Source organism: Eurytemora carolleeae, unplaced genomic scaffold, assembly GCF_000591075.1.
Source record: "Eurytemora carolleeae unplaced genomic scaffold, Eaff_2.0 scaffold111, whole genome shotgun sequence".
In the NCBI taxonomy this organism is placed as follows: domain Eukaryota; kingdom Metazoa; phylum Arthropoda; class Copepoda; order Calanoida; family Temoridae; genus Eurytemora; species Eurytemora carolleeae.
The window spans coordinates 145,515-169,962 of NW_019396201.1; the positions used below are offsets into that span (position 1 = coordinate 145,515).

Here is a 24,448-nt window from a genome sequence, read left to right on the forward strand (position 1 = left end):
TCCCTTTAAGTAATCCGACCTACAGTGCATCGGACCTACCACAGCTGTTAAAACCACGTGCTTGTAGGTCGGATGGGCAGTAGAGGGGATGGGCGTAGGTCCAAAAATACACCATCGTTCAAATGAGAATCCACCCGATTCCTTCCTCAATATTACAAAGACGAGTATTATTGAATTTACAAAATAACGCGGCATTTGAACTTATTCCGCATGCTCAGCTCCGTTCCAGACTGAATCTCTCGACTCTCGAAACGTTCTGCAACGGAATTTGTAAAAATAATTCTACGGACTAAGTATGCATCTGGAACCTTCTGGAAACACCGCAAGCCGAAAATATCTGACGAAACAAAACAAATATTCCACACATTGACAAAAATTATTAAATAACTTTTGATTATGACTGAAAATAGTTGATAAATGGTTGGATTGTAACTGTAATTAGGTTTTTAAGAGTTTTATTTACAGTAATTGTGAAGTTGTCTTGTGATATTTTTTATCTAAAAATTATTTTTAGATATTGAGAAGTGTTTAAAATGTCGACTGAGGTTCCAGACCTCAATATTAATTTCCCGGCAGAGGAGGAAAAAATCGCCCAGTTGTGGAAAGATTTAGGTAAATTCTCGTAAGATCTTGACTCTTGAGGTAATTTCCTAAAATACGATTTTTACCCCCCCCCCCCCCCTCCCTATCAATTTGTACATGGATCTCGTATGTTTCACAATAATAGAACGGGTCCTGTGTCTGCAGCGCCGCGCCCATAGCCTGACCTCGCCGCGCCGCTCGGCCCCATAGTTTGTCCTAGCCACGGCGCTTGGCCCCGAGCCTGTCATTGTCGCAGCAGTATCTTAGACCATTGAAGCTGTCACAAATAGTATCTGACCATAAAAGCTGCCACTAATAGTCCGAAAAATGCCTCAAAATGCATTTTGGTTAATTAAACATGCCACGAATGGTATTTTGGTCCATAAATAGAATCTTTAGGCCAGTAGTATATCTCGAATAGTTTTATAATCCAGAAACCTGCCATAAATAGTATTAAGTCTTTAAATCTTGCCATCTTCCCCACCCCCCTCTTATCAATTTTATACATGACGAAATTAGTAAATTAGTATTTATTTATGATTATTTAGGGTTTGGTTAGGTTAAGTCACTTTCTGGGCCGAGCGCTGCGGCCACGGGTTAGGTTAGTTAAGACACTTTCTGGGCCGAGCGCTGCGGCCACATGGTCAATTATATCCATGTCTAACATATAAGATCCATGTAANCCCCCCCCCCCCCCACCATATCCAACTTATACAGGAAAAATGTACATTTAAGGTTAAATGCCTGGCCCCTTAGCGGTCTAGCCTTGGCGCTCGACCCAGAAATCGTCTCAATCTAATCTAACCCAGACTTAATACAACAAATTCACATACTTTTTTTTGATAAAGGTGCTTGGGTGAGTGGGTCCTAAAATCTTTCTCTAAGATGCAACCGTGTACGCTATGTGTAGTGTTTAAGCTCTTATATTGTAAATATGTCTTATTTTTTTAATTTTTCAGATGCGTTTGCAACCTCCTTAAAGCAGTCTAAGGGACGACCTAAATATTCATTTTATGATGGTCCCCCATTTGCTACCGGACTACCCCATTACGGGCACATCTTAGCTGGAACTATTAAGGTAAATATTTTATCTTGGAAATTTCATTAAACTTAACCTCAATATCTTTGTTTTTGAATATTGATCAAAGCTGGCTCGAAAACTATACCACCCTCCATGTTGCTCCATAGTACACCAAAATTTAAATTATCAAGTTTAATATTCTTTCACGACGAAAGGTTATAACGATTGAATTGGGAATATATTTTGTTAATTACCCTAAAATTGGGCCTTTTTATAAAAAACGTTTACCCACTTTTTCCTTGCCACAAATTCTACCTCAGTCCTTCAAATTAGACACAAATATTATCCTAGTCTATAAAACTCCATAAATATACCTCAGATAGTAACCTGGGCCCCTTCATCAAACATTATCAGTCCCCATTAAACCTGCCAATAATGGAATCCTAAGTTATTAAAAATTGGCAGTATCTTAGACCATTAAAGCTGTCACAAATAGTATCTTCGACCATAAAAGCTGCCACAAATAGTCCAAAAAATGCCTCAAACTGCATCTTGGTCAATTAAACATGCCACAAATGGTATTTTGGTCCATAAATAGAATCTTTAGGCCATAAGCATATCTCGAATAGTTTTATAATCCAGAAAACCTGCCATAAATAGTATTAATATTAAGTCTTTAAATCTTGCCATCTTCCACACTTTCGCTAGCACCCCTGTACTGTGAAATATATTTTGATTAACTTGTAGGATATAGTTACAAGATATTGTTTGCTTGTAGGATATAGTTACAAGGTATTGTTTACTTGTAGAATATAGTTACAAGCTATTGTTTGCTTGTAGGATATACTTACAAGATATTGTTTACTTCTAGGATATAGTTACAAGATCTTGTTTACTTGTAGGATATAGTTACAAGAATAGGTTCCGTAAAATGGAGGCATGGCTCAAATTTGGTCGGTTGCTGGGATCTAATCGGGTTTTAATGTTTTCAAGTCGGGCAAGCGTAATAGGAACACAAATTTATATAGATCCAGGCTGAAAAACCTAAGTACACAGTGAATTGAAACCTCACCCTGTATGCGGGAGCCCAAAGCAATCCATGAACATGATGATTTGATAACGTATAGGGGAGAGTTACAAGATATTGTTTACTTGTAGGATATAGTTACAAGATATTGTTAACTTGTAGGATATAGTGAAGAGATATTGTTTACTTGAAGGATATAGTTACAAGATATTGTTTACTTGTAGGATATAGTTAAGAGATATTGTTTACTTGTAGGATATAGTTACAATGTATTGTTTACTTGTAGGATATAGTTACAAGGTATTGTTGACTTGTAGGATATAGTTACAAGATATTGTTTACTTGTAGGATATAGTTACGAGGTATGCGCATGGTCGAGGTTTCCACGTGGAACGAAGGTTCGGATGGGATACTCATGGTCTACCTGTAGAATACGAGATAGATAAGAAACTTGGGATCAAGGTGATGATTTCTACAAAATCTATAAAATGAAAGAGATTTATTTCTCCCTTGTTTTATTTACTTTTAAATTTTTGGAAATAAATGATATGGAAGGAATAAGGTTAAAATCCTCCATGCTGAAGTCAGATCATATTCTTCATTTCTTGGTAATATCCATCCCTGCAAAGAATTATTTCTTGTAATTTCTTGGAAAAATTTATATATCCATATAAAATTTAAAGTTTGAGAAAAATGTCTTGTTATTAAACTGTCATATTTTGAAAGAATAAGTTGTCTTGATTATTATATACTGAAGACTGTTTTTGTTTTAGTTTCCACAATTTGAATGAAATAAATATATTGTCTGTACTTGTATTTTTAATCCTAATACAGTACATTACACTAATTATTTTTATTGTACAATTTACATGTTATGTACAGGGTCCTGAGGATGTTGCCAAAATGGGAATTGCCGCGTACAACGCTGAGTGCAGAAAAATAGTTTCAAGGTAACATCGGTTTTCATATCATTGTCATCAGTTTTGTTGGTCAGTTGTTAATTGGTTGTACATTTGTACGATTGGTTGGTTGGTAGGACAGTTGACTGGATGGACGGTTGGTTGGCTGGTTGGACTGGATGGTTATTGGTTATTGTGGTGGGTAGGGTTGGGAGATGGATTGATTTTTATATTTGATATCTACAGGGTGTCCCAAAAAACATGGGAATTCAGTGACGAATTCGATATCGTCTTTGTTATGAATTAGCATTGTAATACCTAATTTCAAAAGACATAATATTATTATGTTTGCTAGAGTTTATTTTATGAAAAGGGTAAAAGACTGCAAAGATGTGTCTATAATGTCTCCGCAAGATGAACAGTGAAGACGGAAAAGGTTACTCTGTTTGTATACTGCAATTTTCTTGTTTTACTAAGTACAACCGTATGCAGTCAAAACATAAAAAAAAAACAAAATGTGAACATAGCAGACGAAACTCTTACAGATTACAGCTTTCTTAGTAGGTATCACTACACTAAATCAAAGAATTATTTAAAAAGACGATATCGAATTCGTCACTGAATTCCCATGTTTATTGGGACACCTTGTAGGTATGCCTCAGAGTGTGAAACTGTGGTGGGTCGGGTTGGGGGAGATGGATTGATTTTTATATTTGATATCTAGGTATGCCTCAGAGTGGGAAACTGTGGTGGGTCGGGTTTGGAGATGGATTGATGTTTATATTTAATATCTAGGTATGCCTCCGAGTGGGAAACTGTGGTTGGTCGGGTTGGGAGATGGATTGATGTTTATATTTGATATCTAGGTATGCCTCCGAGTGGGAAACTGTGGTTGGTCGGGTTGGGAGATGGATTGATTTCAAGAATGATTATAAATCCATGTATCCCTGGTTCATGGAGTCCGTGTGGTGGGTCTTCAAGCAGATCTACGACAAGGGACTTATCTACCAAGGTTTCAGGTAATTCTTTAAAAATCCTTGAATAAATTCCAGTGGGGTTGGATAGAAAGAAAAATTTCAAAAGCCTATTTTTTTATATTACCCACAAATTTATTTTTTCTCCCAATTCAGCGCAAACATCTGAACAAAAATCAATTTTAAAGAGTATTGTGGGTGTGTAGGGGTGGGGGTCGATTTTTCAGCATAACACCCTGAAAAAAATCATTTCAGACAAATTTTCCAGAAATTTTGTGCTTCGAAACAAATTGGGGGAAAATATGAAATCTTCTTGATTCATATCTGTTAAAAATAGTTTATTTTCAAGATTTTAAAATATTTATTTAATATTTTGGTCTGATTTGTTGTTTATCGTAGAGTTATGCCCTACTCTACCGGGTGTTCTACTCCGCTATCTAATTTCGAGGTTGCTCAAAACTACAAGGTAGTTAAAAACTGCATTTTCTGTGTGAAGTTTTTTGTTATTGATGACTAAGCGATTTTCGGGGCAAAATATTAACCAAAACATGCTAAAAACCCTTTGCTCTTAAAATAATGAAAGATTATTCAACACTTCCTAATTCTTTTCTTTTTATTTTACAAAATTAGCCGAATATGATTGAAAGATGTACGAACAAGAAGAAAATGAAGAACAAGAAATATAGAAATCTCAAAATATTTCTATCTGATATCATATAAAAAAATATTTAAAAATAATCCTATAAATATTTAAAAATATTTTAAAATTTAATTAGAATCCTAATCATTGAATGGATTATGATAAAAGTAAGCAAAAAAAAAATAAGAAAAAAACAATTTTGAATATTTTTTACTTGTTCAATAATTCTCTAATCTTGGAAGAAATGTTTATGTTCTGGATCCGGATCCTTTTTTTATGGTGGATCCCATCCCTGAGCACTCCCGTGTATTATAAATTATGTAGGATGTGGTTGACCCAGCTGTGATGGTAAGTTTCCCCCTGGATGAGGATATGAATGTATCCCTGGTGGCTTGGACTACAACCCCCTGGACTTTACCGAGCAACCTGGCTCTCTGTGTACACCCAGACCTTGTATACGTTAGGGTTAAGGTACATCTTACTAAAGAAATTAACGTTCAGGGGCGGATACAGGGGGGAGTCATGGAGCAGAGGTTCACCCCTGGATAAATTACTCATCCTTTAATTATTGAAGCTATAGATGAAAAAAGATATGTTCTGGTATTTTTTTCTTCGCTTGAGATTCCTATAATTTTAAAAAGAAATTATCTTTATCCTAACTTTTGCATCGGGGGGGGGGGGGGTTGCCCAAGATGGGGCTTCTTGCAGGTCTGATCTGCCATCACATATCACTGTGACTTAAAATGACTTCACGAATATTCGACATTTTAAAAAAATAGTCCTATAATTACTGCTTTTACTGATACTATATTTTTTTCAGTGCAACGTGACTGAAAAGGTTTTCATCATAATGGAGTCTAGGTTGACCTACATGTTCAAGAAGGAAGAAGACTATGAGGTGCTGGTCAAGATGCAGGGGAAGGACTTGAAGGGTAAGGGGTACAAGCCCCTCTTCCCGTATTTTCAGCACATGAAGGAATCTGGAGCTTTTAGGAAATTCAAACTCAAAATTTAAAAAAATATTCTTTTAGGTATTGAGAACTAGCTGAAGTGCCCTTCGTTTCCCAGGGTACTCGATACTCATAGTTATCCCGCCGTTTAACCGTGCTTTGTCGTAAATTACAATTTTAGCTATTTTTCCATATTATAGTGGACCCACTTAACTTAAAATCTCTAAACCCAACTAAGCACATTTCCGTGATTCTTCCGTTCCAAGTTCCCCAATAAAAATCTAAGGGAAATCGGTCAAGGAGTTCATGAGTTATGTCGGACATACAATCAAACATTCAAAGATCACAAACAAGAGCATTCTTGAAATTTTTTGGCATTTTCATTGTTCCCGTCTTCGGACCTCCCTCCCCCCCCCCCCCCCCCCCCCTCTTAACATTTAATGTACATCTACAGAATAATTCCCTATCAGGTAAGGTCAATTGTCACGCCTAACATTATATATCTAACCATACCTAAATTAACAAGTATCTTGTTTTTTTGCTGTTCTATCACTATGATTGGGCTAAGGTTTAAAAAAATGTTATTTTGAAGTTTTAATGGTTCAGAGTGCTTTGTGACGGATATGTTACCGAGGATTCTGGTACCGGAGTCGTACACCAGGCGCCTTTCTTCGGAGAGGACGATAACAGGGTTTGCATAGCTCATGGAGTAATCCAACCTGGAGGAGAGGTTGTGTGTCCTCTGGACGGAGCAGGACGGTTTACCGAGCCTGTGACCCACTTCCTTGGAGAGTATGTCAAGGACGCTGACAAGAATATCGTTAAGCACTTGAAACAGGAGGGTAGGCTTGTCAATGCTAGCACAGTAAAACACTCCTATCCATTCTGTTGGAGATCTGAGACCCCGCTGATCTACCGCGCTATCCCTTGCTGGTTTATGAGGGTGGCACAGATGCAGGAACGGTTACTAGAGAGGAACCAGGATACCTACTGGGTTCCGGAATCTGTGCGTGAAGGAAGGTTTGCTAACTGGCTGGAGAACGCCAGAGACTGGAACCTATCCAGGAACAGGTATTGGGGAACTCCTATACCTATCTGGGTAAGTGAGGACGGGGAGGAAACTGTGTGTATTGGATCTATAGAGGAGTTACATAAGTTATCAGGGGTTAAACTAACTGACCTGCATAGAGAGTATGTTGATGAGGTGACTATTCCCTCCTCTAGACCAGGGATGCCGCCACTACGCAGGATCTCCGAGGTGTTTGATTGCTGGTTTGAGTCCGGGTCTATGCCATACGCGCAGGCGCATTATCCATTCGAGAACAAGAAGGAGTTTGAGGATAGTTTTCCTGCAGATTTTATTGCAGAAGGAATTGATCAAACTCGAGGTTGGTTCTATACCCTACTAGTAATATCCACCGCCTTGTTCAACAAGCCCCCCTTCAAGAACCTTATTGTGAACGGTCTAGTGCTGGCTAACGATGGACAGAAGATGTCTAAACGGTTAAAGAACTATCCTGATCCTATGGAGGTAATAAACAAGTATGGAGCTGATGCGCTCCGTCTGTTCCTAATCAATAGTCCTGTGGTGAAAGCCGAGAACCTGAGGTTCAGGGAGGAAGGGGTTCAGGCAATTCTCAAGGATGTATTTTTACCCTGGTACAATGCGTACAGGTTCCTTCTCCAGAATATTGAGAGATATGAGAGGGAGGAGGGAGTGGAGTTCTTCTGGAGTGAGAAAACCTACGGGGACTCTAGCAATGTGATGGACCGGTGGATCATCTCCTTCACCCAGTCCCTCCTGGACTTTGTCTCCACGGAGATGGCCGCATATAGGTTGTACACCGTTATCCCTCGGCTGGTGAAGTTCATCGACAACCTGACCAACTGGTATGTCAGGATGAATAGGAGAAGATTGAAGGGAGAAGGTGGAGCAGCGGATTGCAAGGCTGCTCTGGACAGTCTCTTCTCCGTCCTGATCACTATGGTGAGAGTAATGGCCTCCTTCACACCCTTCCTTACAGAGATGATGTATCAGCAGTTGAAGAAGAAGGTTCCATCATTCTCCGGGCCTGATTTTAAATCTGTTCATTATCTTCTCCTCCCTGCTGCCAGGAAGGATCTCATCCATGTGGACATTGAGCGCGCTGTTGCCAGGATGCAGACTGTTGTGGATCTAGGTAGGGTTCTCAGGGATAGGAAAACTATGCCGATCAAATACCCTCTTCCAGAGGTTGTGGTGATTCACAAGGACGAGGAATGCTTGTCTGATCTCCGAAGTCTGGAAAGATATATTCTAGAGGAGCTAAACGTAAGAGAACTAACCTTATCCGGAGATAAGGCCAGCTACGGAGTAACCCTGAGAGCGGAGCCGGATCATAAAACTCTAGGATTAAGACTCAAGGGAGCTTTTAAAGCTGTGATGGCAGAGATCAAAACTTTATCAGATGAAACCATCTCAGGGTTCTTGGCCGGAGCTGAACTGGTGGTTCAGGGTCACAAACTAGTCTCGGAGGATCTCCGGATCATGTATAGTTTCTCTGGTGACCAGTCTGCCGAGCTGAGCACAAAGTTCGAAGCTGATTCCTCTGGAGATATTCTTGTTCTTCTCGACACTACTCCTGACGCGAGCATGCTCGAGGAAGGTTTAGCCAGAGAGATTGTGAACAGAGTTCAGAAATTCAGAAAATCCGCGGGATTAAAAGTCAGTGACGAGGTCACAATGCACTACGCTGTATCTCCGGCCGGACATAGTTTAAACACAATCATCACCAAATATCTCAACTATATCCAGACCTCAAGTAAGACCCCGCTCCGTCCTAAGAAAGGAAACCTAACCGGAATCTCTAAATCTGAAACGTTTGACGTAAAGGATGCCAAGATAGAACTGAGTATCACGCCCGGGTTCCCTGGAGATTATTCTAACGGTGATTCTCCGTCTGGTTCCCCGGCTGTTCCCTGGGTGAATGTAGAACTGGTTGGTTGCACCCCTGCAGGATATATTGCTTCCTCGAAGGGAGGGATTCTTCTACCTTCAACAGGGGAAATTACACTCGCACAATTACAGAGCAACGTTCAGGTAAATTAGACCATTCACAAGAGTTAATATTTTGAAAGTAACGATTTTAAACGATTTGTAAGAAAAAAAGGATTAACCCTTTTTGTAAATTCCCCCCGCAACAAAAAAAAATCATTTCTTAAACACAATTTTATGTAGAAAAAATGTATGTTTAGTAATTGGAAATAAATTGTTTTTAAGATAATGTAAACCTACGAGACTCATCAAGTGTATGATTTTAATACAAATTCAGAAATATGATAATTTTGTATTGAACGATTTCAAAAATGCTTAAAATGATTTTATTTTAGGATTTGTTTGGTCTGTACAATGTGAACCTGGAGCTGTATTATAAACCTGATAAAACTGTCAAGGAAAAAACTTATAAAAACCTACATTAAAGAGTAACTTAAAGTTGAGCTCAATGAACAAGTTTTTTAGAATTTATTTTTGCTGTGGAAACTGTAGTGACTCTCCGATTAATGTACTACAGTACCCCTTCTACCTGCTTCTAACTAACAAAGATATCGTCCTTTTTATACCTTGAAAAGGTGGAATTTCCTTGTGCTTAAACCTGATGGTAGAACCGAAGTTGAAAATTCTCAATTTTCCGATAGTAAATTAGAGAAAAAGTTTAAAAGGGAACCGCTGTGAACCGGAAATACGACCATACCCTTTTTGGTGCTTGAGTCTGGTACTAACATATTGTCTTGTAAATAGGGGCATGTCTGATTCACAACAACACTTTTATACCTGTATCTGATAAATTCTGTGGAAGATATCCCAGTTGTTTCCGGCTCTAAATTGGTTTGACTCAATTTTCTCAATTGTTTTTGCAAGCCGAAATTCGCAAAAAAAAAACTTATTTTTGAAAGCATAGTCAAAAGAAAGATAAACATGGATTTATTGTTAATCTGACAAAGCCTTTAAAGCAGTTCTCCGGATTCGTTGGATCCGTAAGATTTTGGCAAGGGGTAAAATATCAACCAAAAACTCTGAACTTTGAAAAAAGAGATTATAGAATTTTTCTCATTTCTAATTGGTTCATCAAGTTTTAGGATAAAAATAAGCGAAAAAAAAACACAAAAAATTTGAAACTTATTTTTTGTTAAGAAAAATCAGTAAATCTTAACGAAATGACCTAGATCCGGATTCATTTTTTCCAGTGTAGATCTGCATCGAATTTAAATGGATCCTTAGCACTGTTATAAAGGTACCGTTGTGAATCGGACATGCCACTTTTTTGTTTTTAAATGAGGTAACTTGAGATTACGTCTGCGGTCCCTTTAAGCAACCAGGCTTTAAGCTAAACGATTTTTTTTTATTTTCCTTATCAGTATTTAACTTTTAAGAGGAAGAAAATAAAGTAGCTTCTTGAATTGTTTTATGAGTTGATTGATTGATTAGGTTGAGAACATGAAATATCTTGCTTCCAACACCATCTACGCATTCAGACCAAATACTGCAGGTAATAAGAGATGGAATTTAATGAATTTGAGCTAGGTCGCTGAACTAGCTACCATCGATTCAAATACTTGTTCGTAGTTCTTTAGTGGATTAATTTCTCAGGAATGACAATAGATTATTATTTTAGGAAGCAGTACAGGTGCTGGTTCAGGGTTTAACTGTAAGTTTATCAACATTATGAAAGGAGAAACCCCGACTTCTTTACTCCTTGAGAACCCAGTTGGAAACCCAGTTTACAACCTTGAGGTTAGCTACAAATTATACCAAAAAAAGAATCAACATTATCTGATCGTGAATGTAAACGTTTGCGTCGTTTTTCAATTCTAACAAATTTCTTCATTGTTTCTCCTGCAGAAAAATTAACTCCTCGAAATTAATAATAGAATTTCCGTAACTAAATCAATTTGTTGTGAGAAATAAATGATATTTAACAGTTATTTTTTCATGCTTTTATTGATATGCTTATAGCTATTAAAAGCCAATATTGTATTCATTTCATACCGGATTTTCCTCACAATCAATATTTTATATTTGGTTATAATGTAAAATGATTTTTTTAAAATAAACCAATTCTTTTTTTTACTTTCTTTTCAACGTTTGTTTTTATTTATCTTTTTGTCCCTAAAACTATTTTTTTCCTTTAATATAAATGTGAATGATTATTTTATCTGAATTTTTCTGTTTTCAGGAGAGTTTGCGAAGCTTAAATATTGGATTTTTATACAAGGATTCTTCCAAGAAAACCCTGGTCAAAGTTTCAGAGCTGACACGACTAGCTGGGCAAACCCTCTTTGTTTAAAGGGACAAAAAATATAGGTTACACAAATATAAAAAAAAATTGATTCTTCCTTTCCTTATTTCATAATTTCAAATTGATAAATAAAAAAATCGATTAATAATTCGCCGAAAAACTTTCCTCAATCTAAAAATTTGTGCTCCAATTTTTTCTGAACTTCCTACAGAGAGTTATATTTATGTATAGGGTTGTACAACATTAGCTGTGATCTATGCAATGTTATGTTTTGTTTCAATTAGTCCAGATTTCCACCAAATGTTAGAGCTAGTTAATAGCTTGGTTTATTCTTAGAGGGTGATAACTAGTACCAAGTAAATAGCTTAGGTATACCTTATAGTTTAAAATTGTAAAAATTTCGTTTTTTTCAGAATAAAAATGTCGACAGTACAAGCTGCTTTAACTCTTCGAGGAGACAGGAAGACTGGTCAGGATGTCAGGTTAATATTTAAACCATTCTTTAAAACCATTTAATTTTGAAGTGGATCAGGACAGGGTCATAGTCAGGAACTTGTCTAGGGGGGGGACTTAAATTTTTTTTTTCTCCACGGGGGGACTCGTCAACCATTAGGACCCAAATAAACCTGGAAGTCATAAATTTCACTGATTTAGAAGGGGGGCTGAGCCTCCTTCCCCCTCCCTTGAATACGCAATTAGATCCGGATTCTGGAACCGACCTGTGAAATCATGGATCCGCATGCAGCTCTCAAATATTTCTTCACGTTTTGCTTTTACCAAAATTAATTATAAAACTTTCGTCTGTTTTCGACCAATTGATTTACTATTCAATGATGATGAAGGTTATTAAGATGTCTCATCTCCCGTCCATGTAAAAATTACCCTAGATCCTGTAAATTTTATTCCTCCGCATTAGAAGAAGTGATATTTTTATTTATTTTATTTCCTAGAACCCAGAATGTAATGGCCGCCAGCAGTATTGCCAACATTGTTAAGTCTAGTCTTGGACCCGTCGGTCTCGACAAAATGCTGGTCGACGATGTCGGAGATGTCACAATCACCAACGACGGAGCGACTATCCTCCAGTTGCTCGAGGTTGAACACCCCGCTGCTAAGGTTCTTGTAGAGCTTGCTGCTCTCCAGGATGAAGAGGTGAATAAATCTCTAAAAAATTATTTTTTATGGCGACGAAAAATGTCTCTTTAAAAAAACATTTATATTTGTGCATGCACAGTTTTATACCGGGAAATCGGGTTCTTTATCTCTTAGCAAAGGGACTGCAGACGTAATTTTAAGTGACCCTTCATTTCTAGAATGTCATGTGCGATTCACAATGGTACCCATAAATTTGATAGTTGATCATTTTAATTTGGATGTTGTTCTATGTAAGTGACTTGCAAATGCATATTTGTGCACAGAAACAACGGAGGAAATTGTCGGATTTAGACACTTGTCAAGCTATAAGAACGACTGATCAGATCAAATTCTAAAGAGCAGCTATGTGAACCAGGGATGTTTCTCTTCAAAATAGAATTTCCCTTGAAATTACGACACAGTCCTTACAAGTTTCAGAAATCTAAATTCCACGATGATCAGTTTTTATAAAAGAAAAAACTTATATTTTTACACACATGCAAGCAAGACAATACTGAATTTTTTAGTATCTCAAATTTATGTTAAAACTAATTTGAATCTTCTAAACCCTTTAATACTCGAGACATAAAAAGAAATAATTCAACAATATGTATTTATTTTTAAATTTTATTCTGTCTAGGTTGGAGATGGTACCACTAGTGTTGTTATTATTGCTGCTGAACTATTGAAGAACGCAGATGAACTTGTAAAACAGAAGATCCATCCCACAACCATCATTGCAGGTTTGTTGTCAACTTGATTGAGCTTTTCATTTGTGAGACTTTGATTAAATGTTTGATTGTATGAATGATAGATCCGCATGAGAATATGTTCAGATTTTAATTTGATCATAACAATTTTTTCCTCTTGGATACTTTTTGCCTCGAATTTAAAGTTTTTTCTTAGTTATTGGGCCGGTTTGGTTATTTCAAGAACAAAACAGTTTGGTTGGTGGGTTGAGAGTCAGCTCCTTAATTATTAATTTTACAATTAGGATACCGTCTAGCCTGTAAGGAAGCTGTAAAATATATTCAGGAGCATCTAACATTCAAGGTGAAGAGTAGTTAATGTTTTTTTTCAATATTTTTTTTTATTTATATTTAAGATACTTCAGTGAAAAGTGGCATAGCCGATTCACAACGCTACTCTTTATCTACGTAAAAATTGAAGATTCAAATAAAATTCTCCAGCGTGATGAATAGAAAATATAATATATCGATATATTATTCATCCTTGGTCCTTGATCAGGCCAAGGTTTAGAGTCAATTTTCGTAATCGTTGACGTTATTGTTTTCATTATCGTTTTTGTTATCGTTTAAGTTTTTGTATCGTTATTATCGTTATCGTTATTATTGTTATCGATATCGTAATTATTGTTATCGTTATCGTTAATTAAGGTTGATGAGCTAGGAGAGGACTGTTTAATGAACGCTGCCAGGACCTGTATGTCAAGTAAACTGATTGGAGCAGATTCAGAATTCTTCTCCAAGATGGTCGTAGAAGCTGCCCAAGCTATCAAGGAAGGATACAAACATAACAAGATACAAATCATAAAAAAAACTGCCCGTCAGGGATACATACTGTTAAAAATTACATGAACGTCAAATTTTCCCAACTTTCATACTTCTTAAAAATTCTAAAATTCTTTTTGTTTCTCAATTGAGTCCATTTGTTTTGAAAGTAGGTAAAATTATATTAAACGGTATACCCAACCTAGACTCATTAAAAAGCTTGACATGGGAGTATATTTTTTTGAAAAATCATTCCCCTCATTTTTCCCCCAGCACATAGGTACGTTTTTTTCGCTGAATAGGGGAAAATAAATGTTTTTTTAGGGGATCTTAAAAAAATTTACATTTTTTTTAATAATTAAGTTTGTTTTTCCTCGATCAGGTTACAGATCACAAAGGAACAGTCACGTATCCAATCAAAGCTGTAAACGTACTCAAGGTAAACTATGTTGATTCAATTTGAAAATGCAAGAAAATAAGAACAAAAACTATTGTATTGTTTTCAAGGTGGCCAAAATGTACGGATTGTACGGATATTTTTTTAACACTAAATTTGTACCTTTTTTGTGCAACTCTCCTGTATGGTGTTTTTTCAATATTTTTTGAAAATTTGTAATTTTTTTTGGTACTCCTGGCCCAAAAAAAAATCCGCGAACCTTTCTTCTCTCAAAATCAAAAGTTAAGAAAAGTAAAAATGTGTAAATAAATTATTTCTATCGAAAAAAAGTTTTGGCCACCCTGTGTTTTATTTGTTTTGATGTGTGGCATATGAAAGACAAGGGACTAACTGTAGAATATTTTAGGCTCATGGTAAATCTGCTCGTGAATCCATGTTAATCCATGGATACGCTCTTAACTGTACAGTAGCTGCTCAGCAGATGCCTAGGTAATAAAGGGTCAACCCGAGGACGGGAGTGGGAGCTTGTTTTTTTAAACATAATTTTTACTGGTTTACAAAATCAATTTATTAAATTGACCTTTTTTTGATTGATTTTTAAGAATTTGAGACGTGGCTCAAACATGGTTTGTTCCACTTGAAATTGTATTCAGTGTTTTGAGATTTGAGCCAGTGCTCAATTGAAACCAGTATTAGGCAATTCAGCGACGCGGTGTTAATTCCTTAAATTCGGCCTCAAATCGATAATTTATCATCAAGGGGATTTTAATAAATTTGAGTTGTTCATTTCGCATCTGACTTTTTATGAAAAGAAAGAAAGAAAGATTCGAACGAAATAAATACTGTTCAGGACGATCATGAACGCCAAGATCGCCTGCCTGGATTTCTCCCTGCAGAAGGTGAAGATGAAGATGGGGGTTCAGCTTCTAGTCTCAGATGTTGATCAGCTAGACAAAATGAGGTGAAATCATCATGTTTTAATTTTTACATTCTTTTATTTGTTCATGTTTATTTACTTATACTCTCAACCCAAGAATGAAAATTTCTATGGTGGGTCTTTTCATGATCTTTTTATCTAACCTTTATTGTTTAGGGATCGTGAGCAGGACATCACCAAGGAAAGGATCGCTAAGATCTTGGCAACCGGAGCTAACGTGATCCTCACCACGGGAGGAATTGACGATCTTTGTCTTAAGTACTTCACAGAAGCCGGAGCTATGGCTGTCAGGTACAATGCGCAAAGAAGTCCTATCTGGTTATTGGTTAAGGTCAAATGGGCACTGTTGCGATTTTATCTGTTTAAAAGAAAGATTCCTTTCTAAAAGCAAGAATTCCTTAAATTCTGCGTCAAAGCATTTTTCGAAAAGTCTTCTTTATTCATAGACTAATGATTTTTCTTCCTCTAGGAGATGCAAGAAGGCTGATCTCAAGAGAATTGCCAAGGCGACCGGAGCCCAGTTCATCACCTCCCTCGCAAACGTGGAGGGCGAGGAGAGCTTTGAGGCCAGCTTCCTCGGGGAGGCCGCTGAGGTTTGCCAGGAGAGGATCTCCGACGACGAGTTGATCCTCGTGAAGGGAACCAAGGCTAGGTCTGCTAGTTCTATTATACTCCGTGGTCCTAATGATTTCTACTGTGACGAAATGGAAAGATCTGTTCATGACGCACTTTGCGTCGTTAAGGTACCATTTTATTATCTCCTTAGTAGAAGTAATAGCCATCTTTGGAAAATTCGTGTTTGGGGGATTTGAGAAAGAAAAAAAAACTAATCAGGAATACATTATTTGTATATAACTTTTCCCGTAATTCTAAAAAAAAATTATTTTTATCTTGGTTTTAGCGAGTGCTGGAGAGCAAGAGCGTAGTAGTTGGTGGAGGATGTGTTGAGGCTGCGCTATCTATCTATCTTGAGAACTTTGCGACCTCATTGTCCAGCAGGGAACAGCTCGCCATAGCAGACTTTGCCAAGTCTCTCCTCGTCATTCCAAAGGTAAAGCTTAAGATTATTGACTGATGAACATTCACGTTGGTGAAAATTCAAGGGACTGTCTGCTTAATTTCAAGGACAAAACTTGCCAGTCCAATTTTTTGTTTTGTTCCCTTTGAAAATTATCCCACGCACCCAAGGGTGTGGAAACTGTGGATTCTGAAGAATATCCCTTTTATATTTTTTGACGCAGTTGGTTGACATTTGGTGGGCATTGTTGGTCATTTGTTGACAAATGGACAGGAACTTATGATTTGTGATGCATTGATTAATTGATTGATTCATTGATTGATATTGCAGACCCTGGCTGTGAACGCTGCCAAGGATGCCTCTGATTTGGTTGCAAAGCTCAGGGCTTACCATAACTCCAGCCAGACAAAGAAGGTACTTTCCCAACACCGGGATTCATTTCAATCGGAAAATTAAGAAATTTTAAATTTTTTTAAAAATATATTTTGTTTTATTTTATTTAATTCATTCAGACATGAAATGTTAAACCACTAATCTTTCGTTACCAACTTGTCAAAAGTTTTGGAAACAAAAGAAGAAACTTACTTTTTTAACATTATACATTAAAACATTTCCCATTTTCAACCAAAAATTATTTTTTAATATAATGGATTTTTTGTCTTCATTTGTTAGAAGACCTGTTAAAATTACAATTGTATCGTATTGTACTGTTTAACTTATGGTCTAGATCTAGTGCTTAGCACGTTATTCCACTGTATTCCAAAATGTAGCTTGGCTCAAATTTGGTCGCGGTGCTGAGATCTTTTTATAGAATGTCACACCCTGAACTAAAACCTCATTCGTTCAGGAGAAATTGCATGTAGAGCGCGTAAAATTGAAATTCAAATGTAATTTTAAGATCAGGCTAAAATTCAGAAATTGGAAAGAATTAAAACTCTAACTCAAAAGAAAGACGCCTCGAGCAATCCCTGTAAAATATGCATATTAAGTATCCAAAAGTTTGAACCTCTAAATATCTAGGAGCATGCTGCCATGAAGAACTATGGCTTGGATCTGTATGAAGGTGTGGTCAGGGATAATAAGAAGGCCGGGGTTTTTGAGCCAGCTATCTCGAAGGTAAGAAATATCTATATATTTAATTTGTTAAATTTGACTGTTATGTGTATCACTTTGAAAACATGTTGATAAAATAATTATTGTAGGTAGTTCTTCAGACTTTTTTGCAAAAACTAGTGACAATAAATAGAGAAAATTGTAGATGGCGGCGTCTTTTTGCAGTGCCCCTTTTTGTTTAATGTAATGGACTGAGGCCGAATTTAAGGAATTTAAACCCCGTCACTGAACCATCAAAAACCGGTTCTAATTAAGCGCCGTATCAAATCTCGAAACATTGAAAACAATTTTAAGTGGAACCAACCATGTTTGAGCCGCTTCTCAACATTGACATGCGGCTCAAATTCTTTAAATTCGGCCTCTGGTAGTGAAAAATAAAATCACATGAAAAATAATGAAAATAATGAATTAATAATCGTATAAACGGTTTTTTTTCACTTCTACGGATTAATGGTTGATTTGTTTCTTTGTTTCTTCGTTTTCAATGAAAACTTGTTTGTAAGCCCAGAAAAATTTTAAAATATGATCACCTGAATTTTACAGTAACTAGTGTAAAAAAACAGACAGGCGTCTTATTTTTGGATTGAGACTTTTTTCTGAAATTTAACGGACTTCTAGTATTGAAAAAAAAATCACGTTAAAAATTTAAATTATTATTCTAGGTATTTTTTACGCCTGTGTCCGTGCCCAAAAAGGTTTAAAAGATATGTACATCTGATGTTTGCATTAAAAAGATGAGATAGCGTAGATCTATTTTTGCAATAATGTTAATGTTTTATATCACTTGTATTGGATACGCCTTTGTTTGATTGAAGTTGAAGTTTTAAATCTTAAATTGGAACATCTGGCCAGAATTCATCATACTTTTTATTTTTAATGGGGCCTGGAACTGTTTTCAGTTAGGAATCTGTTTTGAAGAAAAATCAACAGTTAATATGGTATTTTTGGCAGGGGGGGGGGGGAATGCACTTTCGTGGGACGATATAATAAAAAAGTGGTATTAATAAAAATAAATGATAGGGTAAAATGGGTTTTTAAAAAAAATTCTAGCGTCAAAATCTCAGCTTTCAAATAGTGTTATTTTGCGGAATCGTCGCTAAAAAAAATGGTTAAAAACCAGTTTTTAATGAACTTTTCTGTTTTAGGTGAAATCTCTGAAGTTTGCAACTGAAGCTGCGATCACTATTCTCCGTATTGATGATATGATTAAACTAGCTCCGGAGAGGGGAGAGGAGAGATCTTATCAACAAGCCCTAGCCTCCGGTCAGATGGGCTAAACCTATCAATACTCGCCACCAGTATCCGTACATGCAGTACATGCCTGTGCACTCACCCTCTGCTGTACATTGTACACATTATTAATGCTTTTGTAACAGTGAGAGAAATTTTTTATCCACTCCTGTGATTCGTGGAGCACTGTCGATCTATTCTCTTGTAACTAATAAAACACAGAAGAAGTCCAAACAATTCATTATTATGTTAAAAAAAAATTTTGTGTGCAAGTCTTAAACTTAAAAATGGCTGACATTAGTGTGCGGTCAGACTTTCAAGAATGAAAACATTTGGTTCATGTTTTTGACTTAACGTCACTGGCAAAAGTTGAGGTAAAGCCAACCTTCCCTCTTCTCTTTAGAAAAAACATTTATATCTCTGAATTGGGAAATCAATTGAAATTTGATTAATAACGAGTCAAATTTCTTATTTTTGAGTTTTAATTGATATTCTCTGTAGAGGCGACAACTTGGGTTCAATCATGTTGGGGTGATAATAATGTTTTCAAAAATCGTGAACCAAACCTTTATCGTAAGAGCAGACAAGTGCATTAAAGGTTTTAGTCTAGTTCTCAGGCGAGATGTTTATCTGAAGATTTAGACAAGTTTATCTCTTGATTAATCTTTGTTCCTTTAGACCTTACTTAACCTTACTCCTTGACCTTTATCAAGCAAATCTTCAGCTGGGAATTTTTCTATTAGATAACCTGACAACGAATTTTAGACCCGGCTCCAACTTGGTTGGTCCCACTTGAAATTATATTCAGTGTTTCTATATTTGAGCCGGCGCTCAATTGAAACCGGGTTTTGGCGGTTCAGTGTCTCGGTTTATATTCTTGAAAGGCTTGTTGTAAACCGGACCTGACACTCTTTAAATATATAAGAGGTTCAAGGAAATTACGTTTACTGATTCTCATGTGCAAATTTTCTGTTATTGCTGGAAATTATTTTGCTATTCACCTTTTTGGCAGGACTTCAATTATAAACGTGAAAGCCCACCCATGGTTATTATATACTGAACATATGACAGGCAACTCAAGTAAAACATAATTGTTTTAATTGTTGGAAAATATTTGATGTTAATTATGTTACATATTTAGACTCAGGAGCAAAACATTTGCAATTAATATCCCCCAAGTTCTCATGCTGTCTAGACGGTTATTAATAGGTACAAGAAGATGCAAAAAATTTGCATCCTGATGCAAAATTGCAAATTGTTGAATTGTATAGTTCAGATTGTACACATGAATAATTTTGGTTCTGGCATTTCTTCCTGTGTGCCAAAAAATGTCATGAGAAATGTTGAATCTTTTTTTGTTTCATTTTTTAATCTCATTGACAATTGGAGATTGATGAAATATATCAGGATAAGTCTAACTGCGTACAATAAGTTGACTGAACCGGCTCTACTGGAGAGCAGCAGTGGTTTAACTAAGTTTAGAACTATAGAGCGCGCCATATTTTTAGTAATATTAATTTTTTTTTCAGAAAATTTGACAATTGAGAGACAATCCTTTAAGCTTGAAGGTTATCTTTGATTTTGGAAAAAATTCCTTTCTTAATTTACTTTTACAATTATTTTTATAAAACTATTCACTAAATTCCCCTATGCAGTAGTTACAAACTGGCCTTTTTGTGCTCTCAATAATACTGGAGAAATGCCCCTTGTTCCTTGTCCATTGCCCCTTGTTCCTTGTCCCTTGTTCCTTGCCCTTGTTCCTTGACCTTTGTTCCTCGTCTTTCGCCCCTTGTTCCTTGTTCCTTGTCTTTTGTTCCTTGTCCCTTGCCTCTTGTTCCTTGTCCCTTGCCCCTTGTTCCTTGTCCTTTGTTCCTTGACCTTTGTTCCTTGTCCCTCGTTCCTTATTCCTTGTCCATTGCCCCTTTTTCCTTGTCCATTTCCCCTTGTTCCTTGTCCATTTCCCCTTGTCCCTTGTCCCTTGCCCCTTGTTCATTGTCCCCTGTTTCTTGTCTTTCGCCCCTTGTTTTAGAATGAAGATTCCTCTTGTTACTCGTCTAACTGGTCACTTCGGTCACTTTATGTCACCATAAATCCTCAGGATAATATACACTTCATGGATTTAGTAATACGGACCGCTTACTTTAGAATAAAACCGTTTCCTGAGACATAGTATCTGGAATCTCTTGAGACCCAGTATCTGAAATTTCTTGAGACCCAGTATCTAGAATTTCTTGAGACCCAGTATCTAGAATTTCTTAAAACCCAGTATCTGGAATTTCTACAGATCCAGTATCTGAAAATCCTTGAGACCTAGTGCCTGGAATTTCTTGAGACCCAGTATCTGGAATTTATTGAGACCCAGTATCTGGAATTTATCGAGACCCAGGATCCGGAATTTATTGAGACACAGTATCTAGGAATTTCTTGAGGCCCATTATATTGAATTTCTCAGGATCAATGGGTTAGGTTAGTGTACGCAACACACGTGCAGTGTTTCTTGTTCAGTGGACCATTTACGATCATAACTTGAGTCTAAAAAAATACTACCCTTTGAAAAAGCAACTGAACAGACCTTTCTCTGAAAAAGGTACTTCAGAGGAAAATTATTTACGTCATTGCACAATTGTAAGTATTCGATATTTAGTCCCTGGATTCCTATGTCCTCGATGTCTGTAGTCTGCACCCATGGGCCATGGACCTGTAAGCAAACAATCAGACTGCATTAATGCAATAGATGACTACAGAGCCAGAGAATAAACATTCTTGTAGATAATATATCTTTTTTAAATATTTCACTTTATATACAGTGGTAGGCGATTATAAAAATATAATAAAAACGACTTTCGATTTCAATTTTGATTTATATCGAGTTTTTAAACAGCATGGATACACAAAAATATGGAAACAAGGAGAAGATGTCAATTATAAAGGGTTATTTTTAATCGCTTATAAACTTGTAATTCGGAAAAAAGCTTGTTAACTATTAAAAAAGTCGTCTTCATTATATTGATATAATCGCTTACATCATTCTTTCCTTTTAGATATTTCAATAAATCCTATTCTGCTTTACTTTACATATCTTTACTTTACATATCTTTACTTTACATATCTTTACTTTACATATCTTTACTTTACATATCTTTACTTTACTTACTTTACATATCTTTACTTTTTACTTTGTTATGATGTTTATCTGTTTGTTTGTATCCAATAAACGCCAAAACGGCTGAACCAATCGGGCCTAAATTTTGTGTGGGATCTCACATGACCCCGGGGAGGATTTATGGATGATCAAAATTTAAAAAAATAGCCTTCTACAAAATTCGATTTTCATTAAATTTTTTTAAAATCTAGATATTTATTTACGTATCATGGTTATTATGGTTTACAAGATTAATTGTACAAAAATACCAACATGTATTAAACAATTGTAATACGATAATAATGTGTACATATATTTAAATTAGATAAATTATACTGATACATTTTATCATTTTCATTTTTTCCATTAAATTGGAATTTCGGATTTGTCCTGCAAGACACACAAAATGAGGGATGTAGAGAATAAATTGCTTGTATTTAGTCTTTGACTAGGATTTATTTTTTTTAAAATTCATCTGCATAATATTGGAGCATTTAATGAGAAAAATCTGATGGGCATGCATTAAAAAGTTTTTATGTAACGATGTAATGGAAATGTAACAAAGTACAAATGGGAAACAGACTACGATTGTACTGACGGTGAACATTGAAAGTTCGTCGCCAGTCTTACACTAGTTGAACTATTTCGTCTTGATGCTAAATAGCAGACGTAATTATGTAAAACAATATATTTGGGATACATACAGGCGAGGAACATTGATGGTTCCTTCCTGCATGTTCTTTTCTTTATGTAGTTAATAATCTACACGGCCTACGTGGCTATAGCAGGCACCAAAATTTGGAAGTGTTAAATTTGAAAAAGCTTGTTGTAGAAACGTCTAATTTCAAATTAAAATCATGTAGAACATTGGTTCTACGTTACTGACTAAAACATTGGAAAGAGATTCATTTCTCTTAAATAATCAAGGTATAGCCAAATGATGCACAGTTATATTGTGCAGGGGTTTAGAGGTATTGATGTAGCGTATTTGTCTCGTCTTCTTGAGACATCATGATTTCCAGGCGATGAGGTTTGACGGTTCAGGAGACGTTTCTGCTTCCACAGACTGAATCAGTAAAAAAAAGAGCATTAGTTTATTGTGAAAGAAGATTCAAGGCTTGGGAGAAGATTTTCATTAAATTTTAAAAACCACATTTTTTGGTTTTTAATCCCCGAACTTTTGCTTGTTTTTGTTTTACAATGTGTACAAAGAGAAAATGTTCACAATTGAAATAGAAGAAGTGCGCGAAGCGCGCTGAAAGCCTAGTATATTAGTATTTCTCTATTTACTTAACATGCATTTAATAATCACTCTTTTTAACCAATTAATAAGAGAAAAGAAGAATAATATGATTGTCTATTTTGAAAATATCAAAATAAGGGGGTGCTTTGGGGCCCATAGATCATATCCCCACTTCCCTTTACTTGAGATACTAAATGTTTTCCATGTTCCCCTCCTTTTAAAGGTAAAAATAGACTACTAAATTGTCTTTTTGAAAATTATAGGACAATGTGTTATAAACCGAATTGCTATTCATGTAAAACTAATTAGATATGTTTTAATATGCTTAGGTTCCCAAAAGTCTACTATTACATAACAATTCCTTCGCTTTTCAACGGAAATAAAGATTTTAAAATTTTAAAATTTCGGTTTTAGAGATTTGAGCCCGTTGGGGATTTCAAATCTGTCCCCGATCAAATTTCATTTAGGAATAAATGTCACATTATGCTGCACAACTGAAATAGAGTACGATGATGGGGAGAAGGAGGAGGAGGAGGAAAGTAGAAGGTGTGAGAATTAGTTTTTGATGATTCTTGATTTCTTTTTCGAACATATCCCTATTTTGAAAAAATTACCAGATTTAGAATGGGAGAAAGATGGAGATTTAAGAGGTGGAGGAGAGAGGAGCTAGAGTACGATGAAGGGGAGAAGGAGGAGGAGGAGGAAAGTAGAAAGAAATGGAAGTGAAAGGAAGGTAATAAGGGAGGGAGGGGAGGGACGCAGGGAAGGGAGATGGAGTGGAGGGAAGGGAGATGGCGAGAGAAGAAAGGAGATAAGGATTTAAACTCATCCACAATGTCTTGTTATAAATGTGTATACGAGAAAAGATGGGAGGTAAATCGGTCTAACTTGTCTTCCTTCAAGATAGACGAGATTATACAGGGAGATTCATTCTACATAGTTAACATATTAATCATCGATTCTACATAGAAATTCATTCTACATAGACAACATATTCATCATAGATTATACATAGAGATTCATTCTACATAGTCAACATATTAATCATAGATTATACATTGAGATTCATTCTACATAGTTAACATATTCTCGTTAGATTTTACATAGAGATTCATTCTACATGGTCAAAATATTAATCATAGATTATACATTGAGATTCATTCTACATAGACAACATACTCATCAAAGATTATACAGAGGGATTCATTCTACATGGTCAAGATGTTAATCAAAGATTCTACATAGAGATTTATTATACATAGTCGACATATTCATCATAGATTATACAGAGGGATTCATTCTACATAGTCAACATATTAATCATTATATATTGAGATTATTCTACATGGTCAAA

At 36.0% G+C, this 24,448-nt stretch overlaps 2 protein-coding genes across 2 annotated transcripts; both read left to right on the top strand.

Annotated features, from left to right (window-relative positions):
* The first annotated feature begins 514 nt into the window (after positions 1–514).
* Positions 515–11,460, top strand: LOC111697954 (isoleucine--tRNA ligase, cytoplasmic). The gene is made up of 13 exons (XM_023468132.1): positions 515–612; positions 1,542–1,660; positions 2,979–3,092; positions 3,513–3,580; positions 4,396–4,548; positions 4,903–4,969; positions 5,468–5,614; positions 5,964–6,136; positions 6,700–9,172; positions 9,463–9,525; positions 10,559–10,619; positions 10,746–10,864; positions 11,307–11,460. Exons 1-13 carry the CDS (start codon positions 534–536, stop codon positions 11,415–11,417), a joined length of 3,747 nt encoding a protein of 1,248 aa, XP_023323900.1. The 5' UTR covers positions 515–533; the 3' UTR covers positions 11,418–11,460.
* A 308-nt stretch (positions 11,461–11,768) lies between these two features.
* On the top strand, positions 11,769–18,943 carry LOC111697955 (T-complex protein 1 subunit alpha). Its single transcript, XM_023468133.1, has 14 exons — positions 11,769–11,851; positions 12,320–12,521; positions 13,144–13,246; positions 13,498–13,556; positions 13,901–14,023; positions 14,397–14,453; positions 14,818–14,900; positions 15,262–15,372; positions 15,505–15,639; positions 15,818–16,091; positions 16,250–16,399; positions 16,697–16,780; positions 17,387–17,482; positions 18,625–18,943. The coding sequence occupies exons 1-14, from the start codon at positions 11,790–11,792 to the stop codon at positions 18,754–18,756; spliced, it is 1,671 nt and encodes a 556-aa protein (XP_023323901.1). The 5' UTR covers positions 11,769–11,789; the 3' UTR covers positions 18,757–18,943.
* Positions 18,944–24,448: the final 5,505 nt, after the last annotated feature.